Genomic DNA, 26,277 nt, shown 5'->3' with positions numbered 1-26,277 from the left:
GGTCAAACAGCATTGTGTTGTCAGCAGCTGCAAAAGGCGTTTGCATCTAAACTTAGATTTCTCCAGACAAATGCCTTCCAATGTTTGTTCTTATTCCAAAAAAATAGAGCAGCAATTTAGGACAGCAGTGTTGAGAGCTCATGACACCTGAGAGTCCTGTGTGTTTTATATATATGAGCTATGACACTGCGTCAGACCAGAATTCCCTCTCTCACATCCTAAAATTACCTCTACTTGTGTACACGGGTAGGTCTAATGTACATCTGTTCTGACATACGGTGGACCTATAGTGTCAGTTGTGAACAGCTCAATAGCTTTCAGTTTTGAAGTATTCACAGTAACAAAAAAAAAAAAATCGGGGTCCCTGGGGTTCTCATTGTACAGTCCCTTATACTTTTATGTGGTCTTAATTCAGCTGGATGGTTGCTAGAAGTATAGCTTGGAAAGACTTAGCCTTTTTTTCTTTTTACAGATATCACGAAAGAAACAGAGGCATCTACTACAAATCTATAGTTTATATGGAAGAGGCATTCACAAGTGGGTACAAATTTCCAGTGTAAGAAATAGCCAAGTAATATGAAATAATTGTTCCATGAAAAAATGGTCACACTGTAAAGTTCAAATCTATTCAGATGGATGAAATTCTTCCTCTACATGCATTATCTGAATAAAAATGGCATTACACTTGGACTTCTAAGAAGGTACTGGCACAGGAAATAGGTGAAATATTAAGAAAGAAACGTACAGAAGCACCTCTTCCCCCAAATGAGGCTGGTACTGGGGATGGGCCAGGTCGCTGGGGTGGTACTGGAGGCTGATGTGATGATCTAGTTGTTGGAGGTCTGTCTGAAGAGAACAAAAATCCCAAACTAAACAACTACACAGTGTTGGGTTACTTTATTTTCATTAGATCTTTATGAAAAAGAGCCCTTGCAATAACCTGCATACTTAAGTTAATCTATCATATAGACATTGTTTTAGTATATAATGGACAGTTGCTTTACAATCAGTGTTGGGAGTTACAGCCTCATCTGTCCCTTTGGTGGTGAGGTGACTCCATCTGCTGTCTGTTGGCCCACACTGCTTATTTTCGTTCACTGCAATGCAGTGTCTGTGTGAAACACCAGCCAGTCTAAATGGCAGTTTTGGACTCCACAGCTGCAGGCTGATGAAGAATCAGACATAAAAAAATGACAGGCAGAGAAAGCTGATCTCTTTCTTCTCCCAATTTTCACTAGTTTCTGTGACAACTGGCTCTGTTCAAGGTTGCAATACTAAAGCTAGTACAGTATGCACATATGTTAAATTTCATGCAGATTCAAACCAAAGGCCAAATGATACACACATCACATGAAACTAATCTTTCATCCACCAGAGCTTGTCTAAAGCAGAAAATTTAGTTTTAAAAGTCACAAAGCCACCAACATGCTGTAAGTCTGTGTCACTAAATCTTGTTCATGAACTACTTGTTGACTACCTGTTGACTTCCAGGAAAAAACCTTCTATATTCCATTACCACTCACCTAAAATGTGGCTGATAATGTGTGAAAATTTCCTTTCCAAATTTTTAATAGCAGTTAATTTTTAGTAATTACCTATATAATCTGTGTTGTTTGCAAGTGACTTTGCAGGAAATATGACATTGTGGTGTGCTTTATCATTACTGGATGGAGGTGGCTCATAGCCATCACTGTCATGTTCTGCTTCCTCAAGTTCTTCTGTTGGTGATTCATAGTCAGCCTCCTCTTCCTTTTCCTGGTCATCATCAGGGCTTTCATAGTCATCGTCTTCATCCTGGCAAATGAACATAAAAGATAGGTGCTGTAACAGCATGCTAAACACTTCAGTGCAATTTCCTTGTGGCCTTTCCCCGAGGTCTTTTTCACTCTGGAGGATACCAAGTTTTTAAAACCAGTTTGAGTGAAAAAGTCTGTGTTGGAATAAAATGGGGCAAGGAAGCAGCATTTTATTAATGCATACAGAACTCATCAGGTGAGTGTCACTTTATAACACTAACTGCAGTGGAAGGTCAAGATAAGGTGATAGCTTACTGAAATACACAGTGCCTTTGTTTTAGGTAACAGACAAGGCACCAGGAAACAATTCAGGGCTTCCTAGAAACACACTGGAACAGCAGTTGATGCCATTTGGTATTCGTCCTTACTTAATAGCATGTACTCCACAGCCTGCAGCTCAACTATTTAAAAATGCTTCAGAAAAAATGAGGTCTTTGATATAGGGGTCTTGGTGCCCTCCACTGACCAGAACAAAACCAGCAGGACCTAGTAAGATCACAGCGAAAATATGGTAGCAGTCATTGCACATCTCTTCTGTGCAATCTGCCAAGGCTTACAAGAAAAAGAATATTCAATTTGTCATTGCTATCTTGGCTGAAAGTTCCAGACTAGCTCTGTATTGACATAGAGCCCAGGTGCTCTGTAGGTGGTTATTTTTACCTTTTGTGCTCCTAAAATAGCAGCAAATCTCCTGCAAACTTAGTAGCAAGTAATTTTTAAAAACCCCTCTCAATTTTTTGCAAAAAAGCATTGGCACTGGTCAATATAAGAGACCTTCATAAACCTAGACTGTGCATCAGTCAGCTTATTAATTTAGCTAGCTGAGCTGTGTATGCTTCATCATGCATTTTCTAATCTGAAAGGCAAAAGGAACTTTCGGAGTATAGTTGGCTTCAAAAAATTAGATTCTTCAACAAATCAACTCAAGAATTTGCCATTGAATAACATAGCAACCTTTCCTTTACAGGCTGCCTCTTTCAGGAGCTTGAAGTAGGTATGTGAAATTCAGCTATGGTTCTGTGGCGACCTGCTCATAGGCTGTGAGCTTCTGCTTGAGCCAGGGGTGTAGGACTGCCATTCTGAAGCTCTGCCTTGCATTACCAGGGGCGACCCTTTTCTCCCCTGGCAGAGAAGAAATTTGTATGCAGCTACCCCAATCATTCATGCTCCTGCTTCTCTTTCTCCTCATCCTAACAGCCCCTGCCATTGCTCTCTCCATCCGTGCTGCCCGAAGTAGATAATGAGAGAAATGATAGACCTTAACAGAAGAGGTAATCTATTCAGCCAGCAGGTTTTGTTAATCCTGATACTCACAAATGAAGACCAGCCACCATCGTCTTGACTGTATCCTGTGTAAAGAAGCATAACCACAGGCTTCTTAGGATCTACAGCTTTAAACTATCAAGACGTAACTTGACAAGAAAGACACGACAAATCCCAGATCAGTTCTGAACCCCAGTGCTATGTCACAGGAACAAGGCAGGCCTTCCAAAGGCAGGCAGGTGCTCATGAAAGGTAGTACAAATAACATTCCAATTCAAAACTAGGAGCGTAGCTAGCTTGTGTGAGATGATAGATGTGCTGTCACTTCAAGTTTGTCCTACACTTCCGGTTTTAAATATAATTTGAAGTAGAATGCTTTCAGAATGAGGACAGACTTCTTATCTCTTTGTTTAATACTATTTTAGCTTTCGTATCAAAAGGTTTTTTAATTTCAGTAGGACTGGGGGAACACGGTAGCTTGCAGAAGTTTTAAATGCTGATGGCCTATTAAGAAAATAATCGAAATAAAAATTCAAAATATGGGAGACATCTAGAAGCTTACCTCTCCTATATAGGGTGCTGCTAGCAGTAGGGGCAGGGGGCAGAGGTGTTGGAAAAGACATATATAAGCACTGATACTGTGTGTTGGGTTAAAGAAAGGCAGTTTGGGAATGCTTGTGTAAATGTCTCTGCCCTTGCCTTTCTTCACCATCTTTTCCATTTTAAAAGTATTTTTTCTTACTTGTTCTCCCGTAACTACTCTTTATTCTTTTTGCAACTTCCTTGTGCTCTCATCTTTTTCCATTTGTTGTTTTGGGTCCCTCCACCACCCCCCACCCGCCCTGCAAGGATTAACTTAATATTTTAATGTTTTTAAACACTTTTGTTGTTGGAGACTACCTGCCAGTACACACTTACCTGGATTTTCAGGACATTTTTGTGTTTGGGCCCTGCAACAAAGATACAAACAAATGAATTCGTTCCATTTGCAATTCTTAAATAGTTTAAGCATACTAAAATCTACTGCAAATAAAGGTAATGGTTAGCTTTAACAGTAGAATGAAGTTTATGTAGGTGAGTTTAACTCTCTCAAAATGTCAAAAACACACTACTTCATATTTCATATACAGGATCCTAATGTAAGCTAAATTGTCTTGAAAAAACCTCAAGTCAGTGAGGTCGAGTGTTTAGAAACAAGACAACTCAGTAAATAAGTTTACCAGGGGCGCCACTCCTGCAAATAGAAACTTTCTTTGCTAATTCCATTCAAGCTGCTGAAAGCCAAGTTCGTAAATATTTGTAGGGTTGATAAATATTTTTATGGTTTTCAGTTCTAGTTGTGAGCTCTAGTTAATGCAAAGGTGTAAAATCCTGTTGTCAGATGATGTAAAACCATTATGTAGACCAGGCTTAGATTTTCATTGTGTATATATATAAATTGTTCTTTTCTCATGCAGTGTTCTTGTAATTTTTGTTCTTTTTCTATTGCAAGAACATTATATTCAAGGATAAGTCATAGAGTATTAAAAAATATAACAACGTATAGGTCTGTGAAATGCATATATGATGGTTTATTAATGCAATAATATGTGCCTGGACTTTATAGCATTCCTAAAGATTAGTATACTCAGATGGAAAACTATATGAAATGTATATGTTACTTGGTTCTGGACATGGCAGAAGTATCTAGGGTGTTCATGGGCTGAGGCTTTGCTATTCTTGATAACATTAACAAAACAGAGTTTTATTTTATATAATTTCCAGGCTGTCCCTCTGACCCAGGTATTATTGATCCAATGGAAAACAGTCCAGAAAAGATATATCTGAAAGCTTTGAAAAAGAAAGATTAATTGTTTTACTTACCATTTTGGAAGGAAAGATAGCCTCCCTTCATTTCTGTTTATTTCTTGACTTAATTTACTTACAATTCTATTTAAAAGAAACACAAAAATAGTTTAAAAAAACACCTTGAAAATTGTCAGTCATTTTGTTAGCTGCTTTCCCTCAATGTCTCCTAAATTAAATCTGGTAATTCAAAATTATTATTTACTATGTGGTAAGAATACAGAATTTATCATCTTATTGCAAAGTTGTGCTATAGCCATATCCACTTGAAAACTAGACTTTTACATAGATAAAAACCCATGTTGTTGGATCAAGCTTAAAAATAAATATTAAACCCAGCAAGCCTTAGAAACTTTGGGTGTGGTAGACATCAATGCACAAGAAATAATGGTGATTGCATTTGTATTATTTTGCATGGAAAACACAGATAATGCTTCAGGAAACAGCTTCTACCAAGCTTATGGTTGCAAAAGCAGGGATTAAATGTACCCTATGTCTACTCTCTATTCTTTTTGTCTCCTTCTATAACCAAAATATACCTAATTCAGAATCCTTTGGGTAAAGAAGGTGAAAAGGTTGATTTAGTTCCATGTTATAACACATCTGCAGGGCAGGCACGGCAGAAATATTCATGGAATGTATGAAGACTATAGCTGTATGTCTAGAGAGATTTTTCCAAGCTGATGTGTGTGTCATCACTTACGTGTAGTTTGTACACAGCAGTAGGGTGAGTAACAACCAATGAAATGCAATATTGGGTGAAATTTTGTTCGGGATCATGCATTTATGCTGCTAATATTGCTGGCATCCATAGCCAGCACAGACACCTGGGACACAGAGTTTTGTTATTTACTGACTCCCTAAGAACAACCTTGAGGTTATAGGACAGTCATTACTGGGATCAACAGAATTAAGTCCTCTAAAAGCAATAGAATTCTGCTCTGCTGGTAATGAAGTTTGCCTCTATGAATAGTTTGTTTCAAGTAGGGCTTTTGTTTCAAAGAAAAATTATGATGAGTCATAGATTCTTAGTTCTCATTATTTCTTTTTGAGGAAAGTCCCACCGAGAAAGTCCTGTGACAACCAAAGAAAATTGCTTGCATACATCTGGTTAAAAATACCCCATTTTACTTCTAGCTGACATTATTTAGGTCTATCAGAGACAATAATTGTGGAAAAAGAAGTAGTATGAAAAAAATTAGACACTCAACATGCCTGGTTATCTCAGATTCTAAATTCTGTAAAAGCTTATACTTCATTGTTTGTTAGTGCAGAATTCTGTTCCATACATCTTAGATCTGGTCAGTCAAACTTTATATCAGTATTGTAAAATCTTTGTTTATGGCCAGACAGTTGCCACTCTATTTTGCTTTTCTTCTCTTCCATGTCTTTTTCTGCTACTCAGCACTAATAGTCTCCTAGTTTTTTCCAAATTACCTGATTTGTGCATCTCTCATGTCTAACTGCTTTTCTGGGCTGTAACTTGAGGAAGACAAGCTTTCAACCAATCTAACTTCTAAAAAAAACCAACAAAAATATTTTATTTTATCCTGAACCATGCTAACAGACTTTCTCTTATTTTGAATATCCCTTCTCTTGCCTTTGCGATTTACCTAATACTTATCTTACTGTAATTCAGATTAAAAGACAAATTCAAGGCATAGGGTTGCTCTGTTTTATTATGGAAAATGCTATGGGGACAGATCAGGCTGCCAACAAGTACCGGAGAACAAGCGATTTCAGATCAGTATGATCTGGATGAAGGATGAAGATGGGTAATTTGAAGTTAAGGATATGTACTCAAGGATCCAAGCATGAAAATAGAAAGGCAGAGGAAGAATATTTTTTGGTTTTTCTTTTTTAAGACAGTACTTAACAATTTTCTGATTTGAAGCAACTATTGTCATACTCGCCCCTTTTGAAATAAGCACATGCACAAATGTTAATAATTTAAGAAGGATTACAGCTGTCTAAAGCTGACATCATTACCCAAGAAAATTGTATAAAGCAAGAAAAATGCCAAGTTACAGGCATAGGACTCCTCTTGCTCTTCTTCTTTCCCATGCAATCAACACTCTTCAGCACAAGAAATTTCCTTCTGCTGCACATGTTAAGGAAGTTGCTGTGTGAATAATAAATTCCATGTGAAACATCCAGAAACGTTCCGGGCTGAAAAGGGCATTGCATATACCAGTGCTGTGCGTGAAAAGTGGATTACGGAACCTGCATGTGGCTTATTCTCTGTTGTAGAAGAGGTAGAGGAAGGATCTTTCATAACATTGTGTTTATTTTCAGCTAAAGAAGTAAAATTAAGATCACTGGTTTTAGAGCTAATGATTCTTTTAGTTCAGACTTAGACGGGTATGAATGAGACCTGAGTGTTTGGAAGCTTTCTGGACTAAACCTGGGCTGGCTGCTGTGAGGATTTACACCAACTGGTTTTTGAGGAAAAACTGAAAGGAAAAAGTTGCTCATCTTCTCTTGCTGCCAAAATTTTAATCATTTGCTGCTTAAAATGCAGTGTCTAATCTTTGCTTGAAGTTTATTTGAAATGCCTCAAACCAGTGGCTGAGAGCTTATTAGAAGAAAGCGAAGCTTGTATAATGGTAACATTTTACAAGCAACGTTATTACACAAGATCGGTGCGCTGAGCGGCTGAGGCTGTAGCCATGTGAGGAAGGAAGTACCAAAACCACACTGCTTTCTGAGCCGTGGGAGTGGATGATAGGAGAGGATAAGGCAACAGCGCTTGCAGCAAATGTTACTCAGACTTCTCTTTCTACCTCCTCCACCAGACATTTAGCTTAAAACTGGCAGGAAGTTAAAAACAAGAAACCTCACACAACCAACCCCCAAAGCAGCCCTCCAAAACTGGCTTTTGTTCACTTAACTGCAGATGCTGTTGTCCTGGGCAGAATCCATTCTACATGGATTGGGATAAAGGACTTAAGATGGGTGAGAGAGATGGAAGGCAAAGTCCTCTAGGGCCAGGAAGTTGCATAGTGCATATGGAACGCTGTCAAGAGCGTAGTTGGTGGTGAAGTCTTTGTTTTGGCCTTTGAGAAAAGTCTGTTGGGCAGATGCAATATTATTACGCTGGCTTCAAAACTGACAGAGGATCAGTTATGTTCTGTATCTTCCAACAACCTTTAGTATCCCATCTGAGAAAGCATGTGTACACACATTCACCTCTACCCAAGGGATACCTTTTTGGAAGAGAAGGGCATTATCGACTTCTTAATTTTTAGTTTTGCACTTAGACTTTTCTGAAAGTAGAACAAGTTTCAGACTGCGCCATGTTTGTAGGCTCAGAATGTGTCCCGTTCAGAACTCGGCACACTTACCGTGTTTGAACCGGCGGATGCAATTATGTACTTTAGTGCAATGATGCTCTTTTTATTACTGGAAATTTTCACAAGTGGTATGGGATATACACTTAGCTTTCTGACCAAGGTACAAAATCGCAAATCTCAGGTCTGCTAGCAACCTGACACTGATGGTGGCCAAAGGGATCAACAAACTGTATTAATACCTTGACTTACTGAAAACTTGGAAATGTTTCATCTCAAGATAGTAAGCCATAAGAGTGGCAAAGACTAACTTCAGTGTTTAGATCATGGTTCAGGTATCAACCAACCACCAACATTATTTTGAGTGAGATCTTTGCTTTTTCTTGTTTAATAATTCTGACCACATTAAGTAAGGCCCATTCTGTTGAATGCGCTTTAAAATATTTTGCAAGACTCACATTTGTCATCCACAAGCATAAACCTTTATGACCTTCTGTGACTGCCGATAGTGATAATGAGCAATAAGAAAACTCCATGTGTCCCTTAAGCTGTATATTGGCCTTTTGTTTCATTAGATTTATTATCAAAATGTTAATTACACCCTCATGGTCAGGTCTGAGTTTCATTTAGTGCTGTAGACAGATACTCGGTGTCTGCTCTGTGCAAAATATACCATATCCCTTCCCTGTTTCACCAATTTTGTGAAGCTTCAGTTGTGTATATATTAACCTTGTGATATTAATATTAACTTAAATGGTTCTTTCATAAGGTAGCAAGTACAAGAGTAATATGAATGAGTTCAACAAAAAACATAACATTATGGTTTTTAACAGTTTTTCATATTGTTACAAAAACGCCATGTATTAAGCATAGTGTATGTTTGAAGAAAACAGGTTGCAACTGAGCTAAGCTATTAATAACCATGGTTAGGTCAACCATGATGCTATCTCTTACTTAGGATGACAGCTACATTCATGATAACCCAGTATCTAAAGCTGACGGTCATGCCACAATTATTTAATTTAATTTCTCAGTGGGAAAAGGGAGAAAATTTATGGGTCAGGTATTGCTACCAATAGATTACTTGGCCCAAATGTTGCTGCTCCTTAAAGGTCTGTGGCAATGTGATAACTTTGGGATAATGGCTGAATGTCTCCTGGGCCATAGATTTCCACTAAATCTGTGAACAAGTGAAGTAGGGAAAACCCTTTGTGGTCTGGAACCTGGAGACGGAGTTCCACCACGCGTAATCATGCAGTATCGGGTTTTCAAATATTGTTCAGCAGTGCCACAGCAGATCTATGTAGGTCACCGGAACAGGTAGCCACGCATTCATAGAATAGCAACTATGCTTAAATTCTTAAGATATGGTTAGTATTCTTAAAAGTAAAGTTTTACCAAGTGATTTAAAGCTGATACTCTGTATCTTCAAATAGAGATGTGTATATTCAAGTAGAAATACTATGTAGTGGAATTTTCTGTTTAGCTTGAAGCGCCCGTAGCTCAGACTGTGTCCAAGTACTGCCTTTTGAACGGGAGCCTCAAACCAGTCTGAGAATCTCTCTTCACTCCCTCTCCTCCGTGTCCACCCAGAGCAATTCAACTACAACACAGAACCGGCAAAGACCAAGTGGCTTTTTCCACCTCCCTCTTGTCTAACAGAGAGTGGAAGTGAAGCGGTGAGTGGAGCTCTACTCTGCCTTTTGCTTTGGGACCCATGCCTGAGCTAGGCCATTGATTCTGCTGTGCACCTAAATGGGAATGAAAGAAAGGCTTCCATGTTAAATCAAAATATAGCATTAAGCAAAGTTGATTTTCTAAACTCCTCCCTAAGATTGCTTTAACAGCAACATAAATGCAAGAGGTCTCAGAGTTCCAAAGAGTGACAGCATCATCAATGCAAATATTCTGAATGAGAGTAAAAATTTAGTTGTATTTATCAGAGAAGTCACAAATGGAAGAATAGTTTCAAATCTGCAGGTTTATTTAAAGGCCTAGATACTGCAAGGAAAGGAGGGCATGTTGCCAGTTGTCTAATGCGCTCTGTGGTACAGCTTTACACGTAACTCAAAGATGAGGACAACTTTTGGTTTTGATCCTCTCAAATAATCTGTGGCAAAGTCGATCTTTATTCAGTCTTCATTTTCCATCCTCCACAAGATATCATGCCCCAGTAAACATACGGGATGGATTTCTGTAACCATGCCAGTAAAGATGACCTTGTCTACAAGACCTCAGTATCTCTGGCAGGCATACAGGAAGGTCAGGGGGTGACTGCAAACAAGAATGGGAGCCCCTACTGAGGTAAATGGACTGTGGAGTTTGTTACGAACCCTCAAGAAATCCATGCGTGGCCTATGTGTGTGCAGGTGCAGTGAACCCTGTGCAGACTTGCTGTCCATTAACACTAGCCAGAATAAAACTTGCAGGACTGTCTGGGTGCGTCAGCCACTGTTATATAGTGCTCTTTTATATCTAAATTTTTAGCAAAATTGTCAATAAAAAGTTCAGTCCTTTTAATGGAAAGTTTTAAAGATTTTATGAAGTATTTTAATTTTCAAAATAGTGTTTAAATCCTTTTTTGGTATTTAAAAGTAAGCCAAAAGAAGATTCATGAAGATGTGCACCTGTAACATGGCTGGTGGAGAGTAACATTCAAAATAATAATTCTGTTAATAATAACAGAAGATTGGGGGGGTGGATTAGTTTCAGGAAGTGGCCTGTAATACTTTGTAATGACAACTGTTGCCTACTTAGACACTTGTAAGTCTTGTAAAGATTCTTGTAAAAGTCACAGAATCATTCCCAAGTAATGCCACAGTTATTCAAAACTTGATCAGTAGATGTGTTCAAACGTATATATTTAGTAAATCCACATACCCAGCTCAGAAGGTTGGTATGGAGGTAGGCTGTGGTTTGCAAATCTTGTGTAGTTGCAAGTGCTGGGTTCTGTTCTCAGTACACGTAGATCAGCATAACCCCGCTAAAGTTACTGGAGAACAATCTCTTATATATGTACTTTTTATTCATTTCACTGATCAATGCTGTAAGTGTGACACTTGCTATTTATATTAAACATTTTTACAGAATATGCTCAGATTTTAGCACTGTTGCATATCAGGTACTATAACTATAATATACTAATGTGTATTTCAGCTTCTAGAAGAACTCCTCCTGATAGGTGAGGTTTGCAGTATGATGTAAAAGGAGTGAATGTGTGCGAGTAGAGGGCAACAGCACGCACCTTCCATTTTGGTAAGAGCATGGAGGTTCTGACTAATGAAATGAATGTTAAAAAGAATGGCAGGTTCTTCTACCCATTAATTTTCTTATGTTGTTTTTTTGTTTTGTTTGTTTGTTTTAAATGGCAACCAGTTCTCTTCCCTATTAAAGCTCTAAATTCTTGTTTTAAACAGTGGCATTGGATTAGGAGCCCACATCGCACCAACCTTTTTCCAGGTGTATTCACAATATTCTAGTGAACTGTTTCCCTGATTGTAAGTGTGGAGAAAGCTGAGAACAAGGGCATTAGTTCCAGAATTTTCATTCAGGTTTATAAATTTGCTTATTTATTCAGTTCTTCAAGTTGTGCACCAAGCTTCACTCTTCTTTTAAAGCTCTTGATTTCAAGTTCTCTTCTTGTTGAGAAACCCAAAAGAACTGTCTAGAAAAGGCTGTTCACTTTCTGCTAGAGTGTTACAAGGTAAGTGGACTGTGAAAATCAAATTTTCAAAACATTTTTGAGATATCAATAGATTAGGCAAGATAGGAGCAACTCCATAGCGTTAGATTTCAATGTAACTATTCACCTATGACATTAATATGTCTCATATGTGTGTTCAATATACCTTCCACTGAACACTTCTGACTCATGCTTTTGAAAGAAAAGCATGAAAACTTCTCAAAATTAGAAGTTCAAACAAGGAGAACACAAGGCAATTTTGCCAAAGGACTGTTAAGGAAGGACAAATTATCAGAGAATTACAAGCAATGTGTTTTACAATATCGTAAGATGACTTTCGCACAGACAATCTGGTGTACGTCTGGTCCCTCAGTCCCAATAACCATAGTTAAATGTTGCTTTTAATTGACAGTAACTTGAAAAATGCTGAGACATCTGGGCATCTTTTTTTTATAGCATCTGGACCCCCTTACTAACACATCATACACCACCAGTCCCTATTATTGGGAAATCTATTGTGTGAAAATACAGCTATGATCTTAAGAAACATGTCATGTCTGAGGCTTTCAAGTTCAAGTCCTTGCATATCTGACCCAAACAGAGGTATCCTCCTGCCCTCAGATCTAGCCACCAGCTTACCCATGATTGCATAAATGTGACAGATCACACAGGTATTTCAAAATTTTTCAGTATTCTTAGCTTCACCAAAAGATCTTACGCAAGGTCTGGTGCATCAGAAGTGGCGAAGCAGACTATGTCCCATAGCAAAATCAAGATACGCATAGAGGGAGTGAGTCTGGAACGGGGAAATGAGCAACAAACAGCCATGTTGGAACAACTTGAGTTCCTTTTTTTTCCTCCTTACTTTGTTTAGAAGACCATGGGGAACTTCATGTGTCTCATGGTTGGGAACCTCTAACTTCCAGCTTAAATATGTACCAGACAACTCACAGCAAAATAAAATCCTTTGTTTTTCACCATGAAATATTAGAAGAAGCTAATTTCTCTGTAACTCAGTATCAACTTAATAGGAATATTGTTCTTCATTTAGTAACTTCTATGAAATAATGAAAGCTATTCAGATAAATGTGAAACTTTTTCAAGGCCTAATCCAGAGAAGCTAAGGAAACATATTTATGGACGAGTTCTTTTTGCCAGACAATTATTTTGTATTGCTTCATTGTGCTTGAGCAGGCATGACAGCAGTCTTTTTATTTTGGAATGTTCTTCTTTTTCTCTCAGTACAGTGCAATAAACAGGCCTCTAACTAATCACTCACAAATCATTTGCCCAGTATTTCCTGTGAGTTTTCACTGCAAACCAGCTAAGATTATTTTTAATATTATATCGGTTTGGCTTTACTTACGGCACTCTGAGTTTGGGAAATTTCTGAATATCATTTTCTGACATGTTCTGAAAAGGAAACACATGGTATATATCACAAAATTGTCCATGAAACACCCTACGACTTACAAAAGTTTGCTTATTTAAAAATGTGGCATGAAGTTTCAACTGATAGGAACGTAAAGTGCATAGAAAAGCAACACAAGGTAACAGCCTGCCCATCCTATGGCTCGTAAGAGAGTTGAACCTCTTTTAATAAAAAATCCTGTCTATATCTTTTTTTTTGTTTTGCTGGATGTTGGTTTTTACTTTATGCTGCTGCCAGTTGTATTATATTATCTAGAAGGCTGATAAACATCGTGTATATTTGTTTACACACAAAGGGCTTCAACAAAATAATCACATCTAACTTCAAAGAGAACTATTTCTGTAGCGGGAATGTTTTAATGATAGCTTATTAAAATGATCTCTAAGGAGAAGTAAAATCTTAAACCAGGTCTTACCAGACAAGAGAGAGTTGGGTAAATTTGTTTGTTTACCAGCAGATGAGCCATTCTTCCAGGATTAATATCAAATTAATGGGACTCTGCGCAAAGTTGAAGTCATTTGCTTTTCTGATTTGGGTTCTAATCCAGTTTGTTTTGGTGTTATATTGTCACATTGACTTACAGGCAAGGTTAAAATCCATCCCTGCTCCGCTTCTCAAAAGAACTGGAAATAAAACCCTCTTGTGCAACAGCTTCCTCCCTAGAGATTGTCAGAGATACTTAAATAAAGCAGATGAACAGCCAGTAATCCAAAAAATTCCAGAACTATTTTTAAGTCTTTTTTTTCCTCTCTCTTCTCTTTCACTTGCTTTCTGGATATTGCTTTTCATTGTACCTTGCCATCACCTAGCATTAAGGACAACATATCCTTGATGTATTTATTGTTAAAGAAGTCTTGAGATACTATAATTTGTCGCAGGGGACAGTGTCAAACAATTATTAGAGCGCCACATCCTGATAACAACCTGTGCTACTCATTACAGGTGTGAGCTCAACAGAACAGGCATGGTCTGCTTGAAATCATCATCAGTGGCATTTTTGCTGGCAATTTTGGAATTATGCTTCTCACAGTGAATATAAAAGGACACAATATTTCAAATGGTTTTTTAAAAACTTGTAGTTTTAATGAGCAATGAAATGCCCTTTGTAAAGAGCTGTTCCTGGTAATGAAGGCTATAGATTCTGATTTTATGCTATTTTGCTTCACATCTTTTTAGTACAGAAAAAAAATATGGCATTTGAGTGACTTCAGAAGCTAGATATATTGAATTCCTTCACGTCTGCATGCTGAAATCAGGCAAAGTTGTGTATGATCGCAAAGTTTTGGGGTAAGACTGTAAATTTTAAAATAGACCACCATTTGCTGGAGTAGCGGAGAGTTTTGGGCTAAGAACCTTATCTGAAAAAACACAGTATATGTAAAATCACATGTTCTGCTGGAGATGTAGCTGGAAAACTCCTCAGACTTAAGAGCAGCTTTGCAGCCTGACAAAAATCTTTCTAGAAACTGGGATGGGGGGAAGAATGTTTCTTCCCCCTTCAACCACAATGTAGCGATGAGATTGCAGATTACTCCTGACCTCAGCTGAGACGTGCTAAGTCTTCAGAGCTTTACTGATGCTCCTGCAGAGAGAGTCAGCCCCTCTCTTCTTCCATCATGTGCAACTCCAAGTTTAGGGCAGATGATTAGTTCACTATGAAAACTTTTGAGAAGTGTTTTGTGTAGTTAATCACGAGCTTCGCAAACCTTCTTTGGAACATGGATGATAGTCTGGTTCTTTCTTTCTTACTGCCAACAGTAAGAAGTTTCTAATTACACATTGGTTCACAATGCTATCAATGATTTTCAGAAGAGAACAAATCCTCTCTCTGTTTTCCAGCACTATTTTGCCTCTGGGAGTACTCAGAGGAGTAAAACACAGAAAAATGTACTCCCTTTATGGGAATGTCCTGCAGGATTTACTGAAGAACTTTATTTTTTTCTAAAGACTTTTTAAGCTTCTCTCTGGAATTCTATTCTGGTGATAAACCTGACAAATATTATGGGTTTAAACTCTCATAAAAGGGCCGTGTTGCTGTTTTAAATGGTAGAGAATTTTATTAGAATAAGTTACGTGGAATCCCTCTGGTTTTATTCCTGCTACACCTCAACCTGAATTCCCTTGTGGTAGCCAATAGATACAGAAATGTGACTTTGAAACTAGGATGTTATTCTGATTATTTTTGCAGTCATGTTTACCATGGAGATCTGACAATAGATATAAAACCTGCAAACACTCAGTCTTAACAGTTTCTTCTGTGCAAATTTAATTTGTCAGTTTCCAATAATTTACAAAATGTAGAAAGACATTTCTTAGAATAACTATTCATACAGAGAAGCAATTTTTCTCAAGATTGCATTGTACTCTAGAATATGACACTGAAAGTCTCCTTTTGTTGTTTAGCAGGTGAAGCTTTTTTGCATTAGACATTTGACAAGTAGGTCAAAAGCTTAAAAAAAGTCTGAGCAGACGTGAGCAGCTGCTTGCTTACTTAATGGAGAAACAGCCTTTGAATCTACTAGGATGCTTCTGAAGAAATGCTGCACTCTGAACAGCTTGTATTTACAGAAACACTCTGGAAATAATAAAAAATTCCAAAAATCACTTAGGAATCACACAGTTATTGCTCTGTTACTTGTACTTCACAAACTTCTAGAATATCATAGTGCTTCCAGAGCCAGAACTCCCACTCCAGCCACAGACTGTTAGTGCTTGAGCTAAGGAGAATCTCCTTAGGATAGGATAAATCCTATGACACACATCTGAATAATTCTGACTCCACCCGGTAGGAGGGAGGTGTAATATCCTGTTCCTGCAAAAGGTGTTTGAAAATTTTTACATCACATTTCAATGAAATGTCAAAAAGGTTGATACATGAGGACAAGTAAATAAAAAATAAGAAGGCTTTAGAAGAGGTATGCATAGATTTCCCCAGTATGACTAATTATACAGATGATCAAAATGACTGCTGTTGGGAAAAATAGAATAGTTTATATTTGGAAATAAAATAGAAGTAAAATGAAGTAATAATAAAAGCCCCTCCACATCTTCATTTATCTGTATTTAAGACTTGAAAACAGCAGCTATGTCAATGGAAGTTGTCAGCTAAAGTTAAGACAAGTTGTTGGTAAAGCCTGGACTGATGTTGATTTAAACTCACTGGGAATTCACTTACTAGTTTTGGTGCTCTTAAAGTTCATTGATTTTGTGTATTGCTGCAGGAGAAATCTTACTTTAACTATAGAGGCATGAAATCGTGATTACAATAGTCATTCTGACCAGGTCTGTGTCTTCTTTAGTAGGAGAGGCCAACTAATAAATGTGAGTTTTCTGTAGTTAATATTTGAAAACAAGCACTTCCTATAAAGGAAGAGATTAATTCGAGACAAGGTTGTGGTTTTGTAACTTCCCTGTCGGTTTAAAAAATACTAAAATAGATGCATATTAAACAACATGCTTGGGTTCCCAGAATTCCATATTTAAAGCAAGACGTCTGGCTGATTTTAGCAAAGGTGTTTACTTCTCATATTTGCACCTCAGTAACCATTTGCAAGCGAAGTACTTGGCATCTGCCAATGCAGGAGAAGAAGTCAAAACAATTGCTTGATTGGAATTTTACAGGAAGGAATTTTACAACTCTACTTACCAAAAACCTTTGTCCATTTATGCTGTGCTTTCTCACGACTTTCTCACAGTCCTTATACTTTAACTGTCAATGAAAAGAAGATAATTATTGCACCCTTAATTATGAGAATCGATTAAGACACTTAGACATAGAGCTATCTGAGTAGATGCTTCAAGTTACCCTTTTGCATGCTAGAGCCTGTCTAAATGTCTCATTTTGTTCTTTAAACATTGATTTTTTAAGACAAAGATTCTTCAGTGGACTTGAGGATTTTCGTCCATTTAGGAACATGTAAGTCCTCATATTTAAAAACCACCTCACAGCTGCCCGGCCCAAAGAAATGTTTGCAAAACGAACGGATAGTTGTGGTACTGACTGGGATGAACAGTTGCGGAAAACAGGAGGTACAGCAAAAACTTTAGTACCTTGGAATACTGAAGCCCTGATCACAGTTGCTGAATTCATTGTGATCAAGAAGCTTCCTCTTCTGGATGGAAATGTTGCGTGTTAATCTTGGAAATTATCCACAATATTTGGAAAGCTTTTGCATGATATTATGTTTTACAGTAGCATCTAAGACAAGGACATGCATTTTGAAAGTTGATCACATACCTAACAGAAAGCTCCTGCTCCTACCAGGCAAAAGTTTAACAGTAATTTGTGGGACTTAGGGGAAAAAAACCCAACAAATTAAACCTAGCCACATTTAGCAAGACATGATTCAAATATTTCCAGTGGGTCTCTTCAGTGGTTTGGTTTGTTTTTTTTTTTAATTTGAACGCTAATAGCATAATGTGAGAACAGAGCTTATATTTTTGATCTGGCTAGAATGCATTTTTCTCTCTTTCAAGTTGATCGAGTCTGTACCAGAAGGAACCCAAAGAACGGGCAGACAAAGTGACTTTTTGGAGCCTTCAAGACAGAAGAATGGCTCTGGTCCTGCCTGAAACTTTAGCTAGTGAACGTTACGCAGAAAAATGAACCTGTGATGCTGGGATAATTCCAATAAAGTAGAGGCCACCTTATAGGGAGTGTTATGTCTTTTCTTAGTTCTATCCTATTTATTCATTTTAAGGAGTAATCTTGTAACTTGGCGTTTTATGAGAACAGATCCTGAAAACTTCTGAACAGCTGAGAGAATATTTTTAGGAGCCACCTTCAGTTACTCATACGCAGAAACAGACCTAAATCTGCTAAATATTTACAGATTCAGATTAAGACTTTTGTGCAGACTGAGGACTTAAACCTGTAAATAAAGTCTCTTTCTTATAGAGAATGCTGTCATGATGTTACCAGCACAAGTCTGTATGCAGCAGTAAGCGACTGCTATACTTGGTAGAACATATCAGTGTGACTGAGGCCTAATCTCATTCTTAAAGTACTTGATATAAAAACCTGTTTAGCTGTTAAAGATAACCCTCGGGATACTACAAATAGGAACGTCTTTGCCTTTTCTAAAAAACAGTCAGTCTAGAGAAATTATTTGAAGGTTTGGTTCTCTATTTTGAATGCATGGTTTAAAATAACATAGGCTTCAAGTTAACACACCTAAAATCATAAATTAGATGTTTTTACTGTTCAGTATGAAGAATTGTTATTTGGCAGAAACTGAGGACTTTATTCATGCCATTAATACATCATAGTGTTGTTACATAAATTACTGATGTTTATGCTGGCTGAATTTTGCTAATATGAAGGTGTAAGCTAACGACGATGAAAATCTTACCACTGCCCTGTGTCATGACCAATCACTTCAGGTGAGAGAGGTTTGAATGTGACTGTCCTTTGAAAATCATCCCACAATTATCTCAGTTTAGGAGGAAAAAAAATGCTTATCTCTCTTGGACTTGAATCCTGGACTTTGAACATATTGCTGCAGGCAAAATATATTAGTCAGATGCAAGTAAGGCATTCCTAAGGTATAACATTCGACCCTCTGATGATATATGTGAGGGAAATCGTATGAGTTTATCTGTGCAGAAGATCTGGTCACTTATGGCCGTTTCCCAGAGCTGGCTGACGTAGGCTGACATTACTGTCTTACGCAGATTTCTTAGACGACTTTAAGCAGCTTTTGCCCTGATTCGCCTCCCGAAAAGTGGAATGCCAAGATTATCTCTATCCCAGGGGGTATCTGGATCAATAGAGGGGAGGTACTCAAAAATTAATGTAACTGGGCCCATTCAGTAATGATAGAACTTACAGTTGGTTAATCCTTTTATCACTGCTAGCAATATCATTATCAACTCTTCCAGGAAGCCATTTCCATTCTTAGTCTCTTGGAAATGGTGTTCCAAACCACCATGCACCAATGTTGTAATGTTTTTCGTATTTGGCTGAAGTTGCCTGTTGATAATGATCTCATCTGTTCCATCTCAAATTCTTCGTTTCACTTTCCTGTGCCACTAACCCCTGCACCCTAAAATTAGAGGTTTGCAAGTAGTTGGCAGTTTCACTTCTCTGGAGATTTGGTAGAGAGAGACTTTGTGTTTGATCTACTTGTCTTTACTAGCTAGGTTTGCATTCTAGTATGAAACTTGCCTCAACTCCCCAAAGAAAACCCTCGTAGCGTTATAGAAGCCATTGAAACAATAAATTTCACATTATTTCAAAATGAAGCCCAAACTGTTCGATTTTACAAGTCTAGTCTGACAGCTCACTTGAAAATTAACCAGCTATGCTGGTATTACTTGAAAATCTTCTCAAATCTTCTGATTGATCTGAATGTTAAATTCCAGGCTGACAGTTTTGGACTTTGGGAGAAACTTCTTCCGTTGCAAGGGAGACGGAGCAGGCGCTATCCATGAGCAATTTACAGAGAATACACAGAAATGAAATTTCAGTAAAACTGGCTCAGTTACACGTTCCTGGGCAATTACAAAGGTGTCAGCAGTGCTATGCAGGGAATATATATATTGGCAGTGAATTCCTTTATTGCCTTTCAAAGTATTTCTTCAGTGCGGAGACTCCTCTGCATTGTAAAATGAGCCATGAGTTTAACCAAAGAAGTTTTAGAATAGGAAAGTCAAACCAAAACAGGAAAGGTTTTTCCAACTGAGCCTAAAAAAATTCAGAGTCCATGTATCCACAATTGTTAAGTTCCTGGCTGGGTTCTCATGCATGTGATTAGCAAAGACATTCAGAGGCTCATTTGTGAACACTGAGCAATTTGAAAAAAAAAAACTCACGTCTGAAAATCATTGAAGACAACCTAGAAAGCTTGTAACCTTCACACATTAATGCCTTCTACAGCTGTTAATATGTTACATCAACAATTGTTGTAGTAAAGTGTACACTTTCTCTGAAAAGCCATCAGTTTGTCTTACACCCAAGTTAAAACACACTTTCAAGATTCAGTTACAGATTTCCCTGGCCAGTTTAGCTCAGCTGCTTAATTGCCAGTGGTTTTGCTTTTAGTTTTACAGCAAGCTTTGCCCACGATAAAAATATGTAAATTTAAAACAGTGTTACAGTAGCTTGCTCCTCCATCACACAAGGACGAAACAGAGTTAAACTTACCGTCCTAAAATATTCTGCTAAGTCATCTGGGTTCCACGTAACCACGTCTGAACGGTACGGAATGTTTCGCAAATCCATTGTACGTTTTCTCCTCTAGGCAGTTAGAGAACCTTCATCGCAGTGCTATCGATGAAACAGCCATACGTTCCCTGGGTGTGACCACCTCCAGCGTGTCCAATAATTCCTTGCCTAATACCCAGCTTCTTCTATTTAAGACCTGTTTAATTTAGAACTGCGTTGTTAGGACATCCAAGAGAGATACTGCTTCCTCTAATACAAAATGGTCTCTTCTCAGAAAAGTTGTCAACTAGTCAGCCTTACCACTTCCTTTGTCTGAATATAAATAAGTAAACAAGGAAGCACAGCAAAGTGTTGAAAATGTTCTGCCTGCTACATATAAGTAAGCTCCTATGGACTCTATTTGCTTGTAATTGCGTATGTAAATATTTATGTATTTGCACACACTGTGCAGTATAAAAACATTGGCATATTATCTGCATAGACATCAGTTATTGCTTCTGTGCAAGTCTGCCCCAGGCAAGCCCCCCTCCAAAGAAGAAAACGTTCACTTAAGAGAAGCTTCTTCAACTTACCTCACTACCTGAAGTGTCACGTTGTTTTTCTTTGATTTGTACAACAATAAAATGTTATTGTTGGAGTTGTACAAGGAGGTATGCATGAACTACGGTCAGCATTCCTTCAAATAGGGTTATTCCTCAGTGAAACTAAAAAATGGACAATTTTAAATGAAAAAATATTACATTGTCATTGTTCCAGTGCTCCATTATTCACTTACCTCTAATGAGGAGTTTGTGGCTGAAAAAGAATCCACAGAACCATAATATTACCACAGGGACATGACAGACTGCATCTGTCACGTGTAGCCAATTCAGGCACCATCCTATCAGTAGGTCCCTTTGGTGAGACTACATTTAGTAACCCCAAATGTGCCTGATAAAAAAAAAAAAAAAGCCAGTATGTCCATTCTCCCATTTCTTGATGTGCAGCTTCCTCCTAGACTTGTGCTGGTGTGAGTGCTTGGGGTTGCTGTTCACATCTGCTCCATTAGACTGCACAAAAGGTGGTGTTTTGTGAGCTTCCTATATTAGTAAGAACAGATGCGTAGTTCTGAAGCGCTGGAAAGGAAAGTTCTCTTCTTTCTAATGAAATGCATCACTCCTGCTATTTCTAGTCATTGAAGATCTTCTAACCTTGGGTCTGTAATTTGCAACTGCATTGCATACGAGTGCATGTATTTGAGATCATATCTACAAGTCTCCATAATATTGTATATGAGGGTTTTCCTTTTGAAATTCACAGTCTGATAAAAAGCAGCTTACTTTTTCTGGAGAAATTTTGGTAAGTGATGGCAGCATGGTATTTAAAACTCTCTTAAACTAAACTGCTGTAACAGCTGTTCCAGTGTGCTGCAGTTGTAGCATTTCTCAAATACATGATATAGCTGTGTTTTACGGGTTCTTGCTTGAAGTGACCTGTGTGAATCCTCTGAGGCATGTACTGACAGTATCACAGAAGTATCATCACCTCTTCATTGTAAATCTAGGTCTGGGGACGAACAGGACTAAATTAACTTGTGACAAAGAATCCCCAAAGGAGAAGTTGTTTTGATGGTGCATTATCAGCAGTGATAAAAGAGAGATTACATAGCATAGATCTGAGACACCCCACCACACACCATGTCTTTCAACAGAGAAACATCTTACAGTACAGGGACAGGAAGAAGCCTGTGCTATAATTTCTAATTGTTGGTTCTGTTACAGTATTTCATTACCTTCTAATCTAACTTCTATCCCAAATCCAGCATAGCAGCTCTAATTTCTATTGTGTTATTCCTTATTTGTACTAATATAAAACTAATTAGTCTGGTCAAATTTTATTCTGATGATGTTTCTAGAAGAATCATAGCATCATTTATTCTGATTCTGAGCTAGGAGAAAAGCAGTCACCTTCAAAGTTGATCTCCTGGTCTAGAGAGCAACAGAAATGCTAACTGTAATCATTATGCACTTGAATCCTGTCATTGTCACTGTGAGTGCATTATAGCTACATGCATATTTCCATGCATTTTGCAAAACCCAGCTGCACACGTACTCAAGCTTTGTCTTTGTCTAGAACTTTTTTTGTAATGCGACAAACACATAGGATGTGGTGGCCAAGTGAGACTTGCTGAGGAAACATCACTTTGTATTTTCTACATCTGAATTTTCAGATATACTGCTAGGTTAGTGTAACAATTTTAAATTGCCTCTCCAACCTAGGTATGTATTTGAACATATCAATGGAAAATGTCGTTCAACTCACAAATAACCACGCGTGAGTCATGGCCCCCAGTCCCAACCAGACTACAGAGAGTTGTTTTGAAAGATGCTTTTAAATGTCTGTCTTTGTAGCCCGGAAATGCAACGTGGCAAATCCCATATTCCACAAAAGGAAAATCTTGATCCTGGAAGAAAGACCCCACATTATTCCCTCACTCTTTTAATTGTTCTTCTGTTCACTCTTCCCATATTTTCCCACTTGTTTAGTATTTCTCTTTCTCTCTTCAGAGTCACTGTTGTTACCTCCGGAATTAGCACTTTCTTCCCGGTGCTCCTGTTTCTTCCCATGTCCTCTGCTCAGAGAAGCAATTTCAACACTGATGGTCACCAAGAAAGGAAATCGAGAGAGAAAAAGTTGAATGTCCACATTTGTGCAAGCCCCCATGCCAGAATCTGTAGTTAGATTATGGCAGGAGTGTAAGGGAGGATGTCTGGGAAGCAGCAACATTTGATTGTTACCCAGGAAGACAGAATGACTGCAGGGCCAGCACTACGGTGGTTACATGAGCTGCAGCCAACAGGCAGGGCCACAGAGTTCCTGGGGAAGAATGTCAAGTTTGACAGTCTACATGCAGAAATTTGTTTGATAACTAAATACATTCCAGAGGTGGCAGTCCTAACTGTCTGCTGGCAACGATCCCATGCTTTGAATCTTAGTAGTTCAATCTTGTATTGCAAGGAATGAAGACACCAGAAGTAGGCAGCACAAGATACATCCACTCCATAATATTATTTGTTATATACTTCAGTTGGCAGTCTTTCATGAAACGGATCTTAAGCTCTTGAATTTTCAAATGCCGAGAAACACTGATGTTATAGCTATTACCAGGTTCATACCTTTTCCACTGTGACCTTTTTTTTCCTCTTTTAAAAGAATTAGGTCTTTTATAGCTGATCCCTGCAGTGACACAACTTTCACATAAAAAGTGTGTCTCTTCAAATAACAGCTGCCAATGGTAGAGTTCTTTCAGATGCAGTGATGGTCTGGTGACTTATGTTTGAAAATGTGGGAGTCTAACTATTTTAGGCAAAGCAGGAGGGAAATTCACACTGCCCACATTTGGCTGCCTTCAAACGGCATCAATATTTTCCATTTTCTCTCACCTCTTTCTGGTGGTGTTCTGTCCTGCAGCACCCTCTTTCAAGTGGAGTCAAGGGCTTACTTTGAACAGCTTTCAGAATGGCTTCTTTTTCTAGAACACCTCAGTTTACAGGTCAATTTTCCTACAGCCAAGCAATAAAAGTTCAAACCTCATATGAATTTAGTCATGTTCATCTCCGTCCCAGAGCAAAGTGGATCTTTATGACACATTTTGCTTTTGTCCTGCCCAATTTTGTTTTTAAGAAACTTGGGTACTTCCTTCCTTTTATCCTGGGAATATTTACCGTTGCAAGCCTATATTTCCTCTTTTAACATTGCGTGCCTTATTCCCAAGCTGTATACCCATCTATAACACATGGGAAAAATGCTTTCATATTTATACTCTTTAAAAATCACCACTGTATTGTTATATATTCCTTGCTGTCTTTGATAATCACTGAGCTACATTTTTTACTCCTCAAAAGTCCTTATCCATTATTTCCCTAATTCTTGTAGTCAAGTGTTAACCTTGACTTTGCAATGTCTGTGCATTAATACAAGGTCCAAAACTGAGTCCTTGCCAACTTAAAAAAGCTCTTTTGTAGGAAGTGAACTACGAGCCTTCCTCACCACCTGGTGGCTAGGTCAGAGACCGACACCAGACACTAGCTAGTGACTGCTGTGCTCAACAGCAGCAATGGACAACGAATTGCTGACGCTGTCCAAATTTGGCTTGGGTTGTATGTATGGCACTAGATGCTAACCAATCTATCTGCATCTGAAATATATGGTTTGAATAAAACTGTGCCTGAGATACAGGCTTCAAATCCAATTTAAAAAAAAAAAATAAATCTGCATACTCTTTCTGAACTCAGCCCTCAGCAGTGATTTTCCTGAATGGAAAAAAAATGTGCATACTTTGAAGAGGCCTATTTTCTGTTGCTAGTGAATTATGTTACTTCAAGTAGGTGGAAATACGGAGTTTAAGCAATTCCAAAATGCCTGAAATCCTAGAATACAGCCACTAGAGTGCAGCTGAACTCTATGCAGAAAAAGCAAGAATCAAAGAACTTTCAAGGTGCTGTAAAAAAAAAGACAAGTCGTTAGAGATATTCTACCAAGAGTACTGTTTTTTCAGGTACATATTTTGTTCCACTCTGTTAGGGTTGTAAGTGGCATAACATGTCTAGTTTGTCCAGAGATGCTGCAAACAAATGCAGAGGAGAACACCTAGCAGACTTAGAAAGGATGTCAACTGAGGAAAGACTGAAAAAAATGGTTTGCTTAGTCTGGGACAGGGAAGTTGGAGACAAGTGAAGGAAAAAGGAGACAAACTTAGTGACTCAACAGCTTGATTCACAAACTGCCAAACAATGCCAGCTGTGCGTAACTCAGAAGGAAACTAAGTGGGCCAAAAGGAAAATTAGAAGGGATGTTCAGCATTGGATATGATACTCCATTTTAGTATGGTGTCTTCCAGGTACAGAACTCTAACAGTGAACACACGGGTTTTGTAATTGAATATGGAAGTTTGACAGAGACATTGGAGTTAAGGTCAAGATGAAGAAAGTTAGAAATATACCATTCAGTCTGGGGCAGCTGCTGGGACCCTTTCCACTTGTGCTATCAAAAACACAGGTTTCCTCCCACCAGCTCCAGACAAGACTGCTGCCAAGGGCACGGTTGCCAGGACCTTGGCTCTGCAGGGCTCCGGTTCCCCTCAAGGCCCTCTTCCACCGGTGCAGCTCCCTTTTGCTAGCACAGCTGCTGCTCCAGCTCTCGCCTGATCCCTGGCACCCATCTCTCCCCTGCACCACTGCAGAATTGGGCTGTGCCGTGCTGTGCTGTGGGAACCTGCCAGCTCGACAGCCAGAGCTCACTCAGTGGCAATTGCTTTGAGCACTTTGGGTTGTCTTAAAAAGGAAGATTAAAACAAGGCTAAATGTTGCTGGTATGGTGAGTAAAAGCCTGCTATTTAGGTCTGATTATGAGGAGAGGTGTCAGGCTCAGATTATTTTTATCAATGCTGTAGTCAAAAGAATTGAACGAAAAGAGTCCTTGACCGAAGTGATAAAAGCTGGGAATGGGAGAAAAAAGGGCAAGAGTGAATCCAACTCGGGATGTTTCCTTTCTGTGTCTTGGGTCCTGTATGCCCTGCTTTCCCTCTGAAGAGTTGAAGCAGGACAGAAGGTGCTGTGACATGATCAGCAGCGTGCAGATGGCAGCACCAAGCAGCGGCCATCAGTGGTGAGGCAAATGGAAAGTGCCCACCTCTGCAGCTCCAGAGAAGGATGGAGAAAAAGGCTCGGTTCAGGACTGGTGCTAAAGGATGATAGTTTTGCCTACTATTGGACTTACCCGGTTACTTTTTTTTGGTGTGCTTTCTCCTTTCCCTGAAAAAATCT

General features: G+C 38.5%; 1 protein-coding gene across 1 annotated transcript in view; it reads right to left on the bottom strand.

Moving 5' to 3' along the window:
* Positions 1 to 20,530, bottom strand: part of LCP2 (lymphocyte cytosolic protein 2 (SH2 domain containing leukocyte protein of 76kDa)) — a 31,413-nt gene extending 10,883 nt beyond the window's left edge. Inside the window, exons 1-8 of the mRNA XM_010282788.1 lie at positions 20,453 to 20,530; positions 16,955 to 17,017; positions 13,243 to 13,289; positions 4,923 to 4,988; positions 3,978 to 4,009; positions 3,111 to 3,145; positions 1,596 to 1,794; positions 746 to 846 (exon numbers count right to left, since the gene is read on the bottom strand). Coding sequence (XP_010281090.1) covers positions 746 to 846; positions 1,596 to 1,794; positions 3,111 to 3,145; positions 3,978 to 4,009; positions 4,923 to 4,988; positions 13,243 to 13,289; positions 16,955 to 17,017; positions 20,453 to 20,530 — 621 coding nt within the window. The remainder of the gene's footprint in view (positions 1 to 745; positions 847 to 1,595; positions 1,795 to 3,110; positions 3,146 to 3,977; positions 4,010 to 4,922; positions 4,989 to 13,242; positions 13,290 to 16,954; positions 17,018 to 20,452) is intronic.
* Positions 20,531 to 26,277: the final 5,747 nt, after the last annotated feature.

The sequence above is a fragment of the Phaethon lepturus genome, unplaced genomic scaffold, assembly GCF_000687285.1.
Source record: "Phaethon lepturus isolate BGI_N335 unplaced genomic scaffold, ASM68728v1 scaffold9722, whole genome shotgun sequence".
In the NCBI taxonomy this organism is placed as follows: Eukaryota; Metazoa; Chordata; class Aves; order Phaethontiformes; family Phaethontidae; genus Phaethon; species Phaethon lepturus.
The sequence above is the reverse complement of the archived record's forward strand: the minus strand, read 5'-3'. Positions and strand labels throughout refer to the sequence as shown.